This window comes from Capricornis sumatraensis, chromosome 3 (assembly GCF_032405125.1).
Source record: "Capricornis sumatraensis isolate serow.1 chromosome 3, serow.2, whole genome shotgun sequence".
NCBI classification, from domain to species: domain Eukaryota; kingdom Metazoa; phylum Chordata; class Mammalia; order Artiodactyla; family Bovidae; genus Capricornis; species Capricornis sumatraensis.
The window spans coordinates 142,044,929-142,055,000 of record NC_091071.1 but is presented as its reverse complement, the minus strand read 5'-3'; the positions used below and the strand labels follow the sequence as shown (position 1 = coordinate 142,055,000).

At 33.3% G+C, this 10,072-nt stretch overlaps 1 protein-coding gene across 4 annotated transcripts in view; it reads right to left on the bottom strand.

Moving 5' to 3' along the window:
* Positions 1–10,072, bottom strand: part of MAP2 (microtubule associated protein 2) — a 249,811-nt gene that overhangs the window by 21,676 nt on the left and 218,063 nt on the right. For 2 of the 4 annotated variants that reach the window (XM_068967679.1, XM_068967682.1), the window contains 2 exons: positions 9,318–9,379; positions 4,204–4,351 (listed from right to left, as the gene is read on the bottom strand). In XM_068967679.1, the coding sequence (XP_068823780.1) occupies positions 4,204–4,351; positions 9,318–9,379 (210 nt within the window). Of the gene's footprint in view, positions 1–4,203; positions 4,352–5,267; positions 5,439–9,317; positions 9,380–10,072 lie in introns of all 4 variants that reach the window. The other 2 variants (XM_068967680.1, XM_068967681.1) reach the window with 2 other exon arrangements.

The window sequence follows — 10,072 nt, the reverse complement described above, 5'->3', positions numbered from 1 at the left end:
TGATATAAAAAAGAGGACACACCTTAGGAGACTCTCATTAAAATAGGAGATTCTCGCCTTTTCAAAGAACTTTTGTGAATACCAAACATTTGATAACCAAACAAGTGCATACACAATAGACGCAGCTCTTATTATCTCTTATTCAGTAATAAGGACATTAAGGCTCACTTACCCAGATGACATTAAGTTCTAAGACAGATATGATACTCAGCTTCTTAATATATGTTGAACTTTCCTCTTAAATTGAAAAGTCTTTTCTCTTAAAATAATACACTGATTCCAATAATAGAATACTGACTTACACTGTTTATATTATACAAATTCTCTCACTTTTAAAAACATTTTATAGAAAGGGCATGGTTTTTAGTTTTTACTGCTAAGTATGTAACTCTGTGGGGCTTTCCTGGTGACTCAGTGGTAAAGAAGCTGCCTGCCAAAGCAAGAGATGCAGGTTGGATTCCTGGGTCAAGAAGATCCCCTAGAGAAGGAAATGGCAACCCAATTCAGGATTCTTGCCTGGGGAATCCTACGGACAGAGGAGCCTGGAGGACTCAGTACACGGGGTTGCAAGAATCGGACAGGACACAGTGACTAAATGACAGCAATGTAACTTTGTAAAATCAATGAATCTTCTAGAAATTTTGAGGAGGATAAAGATATAACTCATCAACTTTAAAATCAGTAAAGTAGAAGGAATCCTAGAGTCATCTGATATAATTCATCATCAATGTAGAAAGTTCTTCCTGAGAAGGGGGACAATTATTAATAATCTTTGCTTAAATATTTACAAGGAGTGAGCTCAAGTCTGCAGACAAAATAAATCTACCCAGGCTCAATCTCCTGGAGAAACAAAACAATTCTATTTCCTCTCTCAGTGAACAGTTTTCACATATCAAAGGAAAGTTGCCCTGTGTCCTTTTGGTCTTTTAGTAGAAGGGAAAGACATAGGTAGACGCTTCAATGGAAACTATGAAATGGGATTTGAGAAGAGTAAAGTGAGAAATTAGTGATTTTTATTGCTTTCCACAAGTATGACATTTCAAGACCAGGGTAATACAACCACATTCAACTTGGCTTTTTGTAGATTCCTGGCTACAAAGTTTGTTTATGGGCCAAGGTTTTGATCTTGGTTTGAGTCAGTGAGTATGTTCTGAAAAATCTCTTCAGAAAACTTATTTCTCCCTCAAATGTATTCTCCATCATTTCATCTTTCCTGAATATCTCAGGTCTTCTGGGGAGGGGGATCATATCTTTATTCTTTGTCCCTCTGCCTAGCATTGGTGTCTTTTGTTGGGCCTGAACACAGCAGAAGCTCAACATATTTTCTTTTTTAATGTTACAAACTTGATTCAAAATTTCTCTATGTATAGAGGTACTTTTTACTGTAATAGAGACTGAGGTGAAGCAATATTCCAGATATGCATAACAGTATTAACTAAAAGGAATATTTAAGAGTTATTTCATGACTCAGTGGACATGAATCTGAGCAAACTCGGAGCCAGTGAAGGACACAAGATACTGATGTGCTATATACAGTCCACGAGGTTGTAAAGAGTTGGACATGACCTAGCGACTCAATAGCAACAAGAGTAAATGGCTTTATGTTTTGAATATGTAAAGGAGGAAGGTTCTGTGTTATATCTGGAAAATGAGAAAAAATCAGTCACAAGTATTAAGAAGCTCTTAATATTGCTGTTTGATAGATATCAATCAATTTTTATTGTAATAAATTATATTATAGTCATCAAAAATGACAAATTTGAGTGTTTCCTATGTGTTTTGAAATCGAAAAGATTAAATCTAAGTTACTAAAATGATTCAAAAATATTTATGAGTTACTCTGTTACAGTTTGTTCTTACTTATCTTGTCAAGTCTACAGTGACAATGTCTTTCCCTCCCTTTCGGCTAAATAAACTTCTTGCACAGCATTCTTTCAAATCTTTTCAACAGCAGTACAAAATGCTAGAACATTCCCTTGTGCAGTTAAGCAGTAGTAGTGTCAGTTGCTCAGTTGTATCCTACTCTTTGTGATTCCACAGACTGTAGCCTGCTAGGCTCCTCTGTCCATGGGATTCTCCAGGCAAGAATACTGGAGTGGTCTGCCATTCCCTTCTCCAGAGGATCTTCCCAACCCAGGCTTGAACCCCGGTCTCCTCCAGGCAGATTCTTTACCTTAAGGAGATGATAGACAAATGGGAGGAGGCAAATTGCTTGTTCTCCTAATTGTCCCTATGTCTTTTAGCTATTGCTATGTCAGGATAAAATATACCCTATATCCTTAGATTATCAGAGTATCAATTATGTTCATTACCAAATAATGCAATGCCATATGCTTATGAATGTAAGTAAAGTTAAAAAGTCAAAATAGAGTTAGCTCAGGACATAAGAAGCAATTTGTATAGAGGTGGACACGACTGAAGCGACTTAGCATGCATGCCATTTTAAAAGCAGAGCACAGTGGCTTAAAGTTGGGATTTGTGTGAGAAAGTGCCATTTTGCTTCCATAGCAACAAACACAAGTGCAGTTCAAGGTGTGCCTTTGGGGAACACTTGGTGCCTTTGTGTTGGCTCAGCATCCCTGGGGTTATTGTCGATGCCCAATTCTAACTCCAAATATTTGGAGTTAAATTCTCCTTTCTGAAGATAACTCACTCTTAAAGGTTTTCTTTGCTAGTTCATTTGAATACTTTACATATGTTAAGGTGAAAAGAGTTTTAGTGATTTCAAAGTGTTCCTAGCATGTATTTCAAAGGATGTTAATGCTTCACACATCCAAATGTTTCAGGACACAATTGCTCTCATTACAATAAATACTTTCATTATAGGCAAAAAAAACACACAACAGTTTAAGTGTCATACAAAATAGCCACATTTGAATTGCCCACATTGTGAGGCAATTACTATTAAAGAGTTAAAAAATAAGTGGTGAAATTAACTGTAATGTGATAGTAGTAGCAATTTCCACCACTTTCATATGAATTTTAAATGACAGATATGCTATTCTCCAAATGTTTCTACCATTTTGTAATAGTTTCTAAATGACAGGGATACTATTTTCTGAGTGACTCTATAGAACAATTCCCTAGTACTATTTCTTCTAAATAAATATATAAAAGACATTAAGAGGACAGGTTGTGAATTATTCAGTAGGCTGAAAATCAAATTCAACCACTTTCTAGCTGTGTAGTACTGGCCAAGTCTTTAAAAGGTCAGTTTTCTCATCAGTAGATTTAATGAGGTTGTTAATCCCTGACCATCAGCATTTTAATTGAATTGACTGAAAAATGTATCTGAAGATTTCAGCATCTATAAATGATTAATAAATAGTAGCTATTTTGTGGTAATAGAAATACATTTAGGAAAATAATTTGAATTACTAGTCTTGGTAGTAACACAGTATGTAAGTGAGTAATGATTGGAGCATTTTTATATTCTTTACATAAAATGTGATAATTGCTGAGCATTACATTATGAAATCAAAAGAAATTGAAGCTATCACACAGAACATGCAATGTTTACAGCTTCACTGGAATGCAAAGTCAAAGTCAAAGTGAAGTTGCTCAGTCGTGTCCGACTCTTTGCGACCCCATGGACTGTAGCCCACCAGGCTTCTACATCCATGGGATTTTCCAGGCAAGAATACTGGAGTGGGTTGCCATTTTCTTCTCCAGGGGATCTTCCTGACCCAGGGTTCGAACCTAGGTCTCCCGCAATGCAAGCAGACACTTTACCCTCTGAGCCACCAGGGAAGCCCCTATTCTTACCAAATTGAGCAGCATTCTTGATTTTGATTGTTGATTTTTCAGTTAGTTTTTATGACTTGGAATTCTAATAAAGGTTAAGCTTTCATATTAAAAAAAAATCCCTGACTATTGCTTTTCTGTACTAATTAGTCCTTTCAAATTATCTTTTTCACTTTAAACTTGAAAGAAGAGAAAACCAATCCTAAAAATGACTTTACGTCAATCCTATTTAATGGATAACAAAGTAGTATATATTCATTTCCTCCATCAGTTGTTTTGGCTCAATTAAGTGTTTTGGATCCACTGATAGTCTGAATTTCTGATTCTTAGGACAAATATAATCCAATGTAAAATACAGGCTGTATTTGAAAATGTAAAATATAAGTACATTATAAGGTACTCCACTTAAGGGATTTTTAAAAACTGAATGAAAAGGAAGCCAAACCAAAATAAACCTACGAGTGGTCCGCCGTGCAGAAGAGGAGATAGAACTGTTGAGAGAGAAGGAGTTCTCATCTCTGTCTCCTGATACACCTCGGCGAGGAGGAAGGATGGAGGAAGGTCTCGGCAGAGAAGAGCGCTTCTCTGGGCTCTTGGTAACTCCATCCTGATTGGAGAAAACAGAACGACGTTGGGTTCCTGTGAATCTTCATATACAAAGAGGTTATATCGCTCTGGCTAATTATCCTCTTGGGCCAATAGAGGAATTTCTTTTAATCCACACTACTGACTTGTACACACTTTATAAGTATTTCTTCTTTAAAACTTAGAAAGGGTTCAGAATACAAAAATATATTATTTTGGAGTAAATGCTAAAAATTGACTGTGAAATTCAAATTCTAAGTGATAACATGAGTAAAACTGTGCTGACGTAGTCTCCAGGTAATTAATAATTTTACTGACAAGTCTTCATCAGCATGACACTGTATCACTAAGAAAGGACTGGCAGAAGGGCACTGTATGCGCAGTATTTAACAATGATCACTCCTGTATATAGTGCACTTATGTGACAAGAACGTTAAGCACTTTACATTCATTGATTATTTAATTTTTACCCCAAAATATTATATGCATTTTAGAGCTGAGGAAACAGGTTTCAACAGTCTACGTAATTTTTTTAAAAATCACTGAACTGGGATGTAGCAGATTTAGTATTAAATCCTGATGTGTCTGATGCTGAGCCCAAACTGTCTATTATATTTTATATAATTTGGTATCCTGAGATTATATGTGTCATATGTAATATCAAATACAATATATTTTATTTGTATATGAAATTTTATTAAGTATCAAATAATAATTATGTACTGTATATCTTACAAAAACACAACTTCCATTTTTTAATGATTAAGCTGTTTATAACTACTGAAACATCTAATTGGTATTAGTTTTTTAATAGGGCATATTGTTTATTATGTCAAACACTTTAGGATTGAAACTCTTGGCTTTCAGACATTTACTGAATTGCGTCCTTCTCCCAAATTATATTCCTTTCTGCACCTTTGGTTGGCTTGCTGCCTTACCTTGTTCCCTGATTCTGAGTATGGTAAGCGGCCTGTGGAGCCCGCTGAGGTGGGCTGTGTGAATAAACTGTCAGAAAATGTAGCCCTTTTAGTCGCGCTAGGGCAGGCTGAGCTGCATCTTGGGGACTTTGTGCTACCCTGTAAGGCAGGAATCTTTGACAAGGTAGAATTCTAGCCATGGAAGAAAACAAACAGAAGCACAAAATAAACCAAACTATGAAGCAGAAGGAAAATTAAAAAAACATATAAACATATAAGAAATTAAATGTCTACTTTTAATAAGCACACATGATAAATGGTTATAATCAATGACAGACATGTATATTATGTGAGAACAAGAGATTTTCACTGAATACCTCTTTGTAACTGGAACTAAGAATATTCAGAAAATGAGAATATAGATTAAAATATTATTTATAAATGCTATGTATAACGTCTCTGATTAAGCCATAGAACTTATAATGATACCATATTTGGAAAATATCTTGAGACTCTACTAGAATTATTCCTTTAATAAACACAGCACTTAAATGGTATATATAATCAATATTTTGATTTGCATTTCAAGAACTGTAGAACAAAGTGTATTTCAATAACTGTCGAACAAGTATATTTAAGGCCTAATAATGGAAAATATATTTTTAAGCTGAGAAAATGTATTTTTAGATTGTCTACACTGATTTCATCAGAAAATTGCAGATTTTAAATACAATGAGTTCATTTTATGAGTTAAATGCACACCAGGGACCAAGTTTTACCACAGAATTAGTAACATTTTTATGTTAATAAATCACACATTTTCTATGATGTGTTATAAATTCTAAAAATTAAAGTCAGCACTGACTAGACTGCCCATGAAAATCACACTTTCACAGGTGTTGATAATCCCTGGGGAGACTTGTCAAGTACAAGTGTAAGTGTTTTGGATGTATATACACAGCTTTTGGAGAAAGCTATGCTAGCATGCTACATGTCTCGGGGGGAGACTGTTAAAAATATAGACCAGTATAACAAAGCCAAGGAGGTTCTAATCTTCCAATAATTAATATTATTTAGCTGTTACAATAATAGCAATTAAAACTAACGCTTCTAATCTCAAGTTTTAACCTTTGTAACCACTTTGACACAGGCATAAGTATTCACAGATTGCACAAATCACTTCTTGTTTTACAGACCCAGCACCTTAAGTGGGAAGTGTAACTGGGTCAGCATAAGTCATTCTTTTTTGATTGACATTATCCACAAATAAGCAAGTTTCAAAAGTGTGGTATAGGGAAGAAAAGTGAAGTAACTGGATTGCCTTAAATGACGAAAGACATCTACTAATCTCATGCTAGATACAAAACCAAAATAAAATGAACAAACAAAAAATCTCAAATGAAATGAAAGATTATATTGATAGATCAGGTTCACAATAAAGATCAGTTGAAAAATTGGAGAGAACTGTTTGACAGATACAGTGAATATCAGAGGTAAATAAGAGTTAATCCTGGGATTTTAGGAAACTATAGGAAGAGGATGAAGTTATAAGGAAAAAGAAAATAAATTAGAACAATTAGAAAGAATGGTGGTCTAATCTCTCTTTGTCAGAAGATTGAGATGGGCATTCATGAGGAAAAAAGTTAGGTTTTGTTTGGTTTCTGTACAAGTGTGGGCACTGAATGCTAATTCTTGTTGAAACACATTTATGAAAATAATTTGAATTATTAGACAGTCTTGGAAGCAACACAGCATGGTAAGTGGGTAATGACTGGAGCATTTTTATATTCTTTGCATGAACTGTGATAATTGTTGACCATTACATTATGAAATCAAAAGAAACCGAAGCTATTGCACAGAATGTGCTATGTTTACAGCCTCACTGGAATGCAAATTCTTACCAAATTGAGTAGGATCCTTGATTTTGATGGTTGATTTTCTAGTTAGATGTTAAGACCAGTAATTCTAACAAAGGTTAAGCTTTCATATTAAAAAAAAAAAAATCCCTGACTGTTGCTTTTCTATGCTAATTAGTTCTTTTGAATTTTCATTTTTACTTTAAACTTGAAAGAGAAAAAAATATATTCTGAAAATGACTTTATTTCAATTCTGTTTAATGGATAACAAGGTAGTAAGTATTCATTTCTTCCATCAGTTGTTTTGACTCAAATAACTGTTTTGTACCTACTGATAGTCTGAATTTCTAATTTTTAAACACAATCTGTTTTTAATAAATGTTTTATTTGAAAATGTAAAATATAAGTATTAAGGGGTTTAAAAAACTGAATGAAAAGGAAGCCAAACCAAAATAAAACCAAGGGACTTGAAAATTTCTTAAAGGTTTTGCAAACAGGGTATACTGAAAAATTGTTTTTATAATCAGGAGAAAACTCACTTACTTTCTGTATCTGCTCCTAAAGAGTTCTACCTTTTAAATAATAATAATAATAACCATTGCTCTTTATTGAAATAAATATTATGTTCTAAGCACTAGAGAGTGCTTATTATATAGGATTTTTTACTCTTCCCCTTATTTTTGGTAAATTAAGACACAGGAAGAAAAAGATTATATATAGTTAATAAATGTTCAAAACTTAGATCTGGTTTGTTTCATAGCCCTGCTCTTAACTAGCACAATACACTAATTCTCCATTAGAAATAGAAGGTAAAGAGATATAAATCTTGAAGTAACAGCAGGTCAAATAAAATTACCAAGGCAATAAATGGATTGCCTTATTTTCAGTAATATGTCTGAAAACATTTATACAATAATCAGATATACAAATAATTTTTTAACCAACATAAAGTGCCTTGGCTTCAAGATGATATAAAAGGTTCTGCTGTCACCAAAATGAATTCCTGTTTTTCATAATAAACAAAAAGTAGAAGTTTAAAATTTTATTAGATTTTAGAAAGCTAAACAAAGAATTGTGATTTACATGATATATATTATGGCTAGACCCAGAACATTGTGATATCATTCAAATTATTTGTCATAATTTTAAAATTTCATTAGATTCCTTTTTTCCTTTCATCAAGAAAGAAAGAAAACACTTTGTATTGTCTTTGGTCTTTTGAAAGTTTAAAAAACATGATTAATAATATAAAAATAAATTTGCAAAATAAGAAATACAAAAGATTTATAAATATGAAAGAAGCTAAACATCATTAATACACCAAATTAAAACAACAAAATATTTCATCTCTATCACTTAAATAAAGAAAAAGCAATATCTAGTAATAATGAATACAAGCATGTTCATATAAAGCTGGAGTACATACAAGTCTAGAACCTTTCTACAAGACAATTCTGCAGACTTTCTTCTTGAAACAATGATTTCGCTAATAGAAAACTACCAAGGAAATGTATATGGACACATTCAGCCAAAAAAGATTTTTACAGTAATACCACTAAAATAACAGAAAACTGCTTGAATACCAAATAATAGGAAACTGATAAAGCATATCACTGTAAAAATGTAAAATGCAACATTATATAGTCATTGAAATGATGTATAAAAATGTCTAATGACATAGAAAATTTTTAGTGAATAATTAAAAAACTGATACACATCTTCCATCTTTGTTATTAAACCTATAAATGTTTAGAAAAATTAATATCTTGCATCAAAATGGTAACTGCAGTTATCTTTAGATAAGGAGATAATAATGTATTTTTACTTATCTATATTGTTTAAAATTCTCATATTCTTAATGTATAATAACAACAATGAAAAAGTGCTGTAAAATATAGTGTAGTGTTGATTACAATGGTTTATCTTGATTCTATGAAAAGCAAATAGAGTTCTTTCATTTTTCTCCATATCATTGTGGTGTTTCATATGTTTCTTCTTACTAACAGAGGCAGCCTTCATCCCAGCTCTACCCTCATAGCTACCATCACATTCCAGAAGATATCAGGACATGCTCGAATGCCATCATGCTGGGTGAGCGAATGATGTAAAAAAGTAGATGTCTAAAGTCTAAATTTTATCTAAAATTATTAAAATACTGCCACTAATACCAAAGGGAACTTCAAATAAAGAATAAGGAAAGAGGTATTTTACTCACAGAGACTTTGTCCTTTGCCTGTTTAAATACACTGGGAGCCTGAGGTGATTCAGCACCTGCTGCTGTTGAAAGAGGAGACACAAACAACCCCACACTTAGTGGCTACAGATCACATAAATGCATTTTTCATACCTTCTGGATATTCAGTTCTGTCAACAGACTAATGTAAAGTGAATTTTGTTTACACTGAGACTTAAATTCAGTAATTAAAGAAATCTGAATAATAACAATATTACAGCATGTGGCTCCCACTACACAGTGTGCTAATTACTATATAACCCAGTGTTTACCAAAGCACAGATAAGCACACCAAGTAATTTTCTGTTACCAGTGTACCCTTAAATTACTACAGATCCTTTAGAATGAAAATCACAGGACAGTTATCCGAATGCTGCAGAATTTAAGGGAAAGGGGAGTGTTTGGTTCTAGGGTGGGCATCACATAAGAATACTCACAGAGATTCCCAAACCTTCTATGTAGCCACTGGCATATTTCTGCATTTTATATTTTAAACTGTTACAATCTGCCAACCCCTTTTCCTCTACACCCCTGGCATTTCATAATAGTAAGACACACTTGTTTGACATGAAATGTGCCACATGAGAAGGGAAGGAAAGAAAAATAGCTTGTCAAGAAGAGAAAACAGGAGAGGAATTTCAAGTTCAATAAAATAGACCATGTTCTACACATGCACTTCCTGTATGAAATTATTACCACATCTGTTACTGTTGTTTTTCTTGCTGCTGTTTTATACC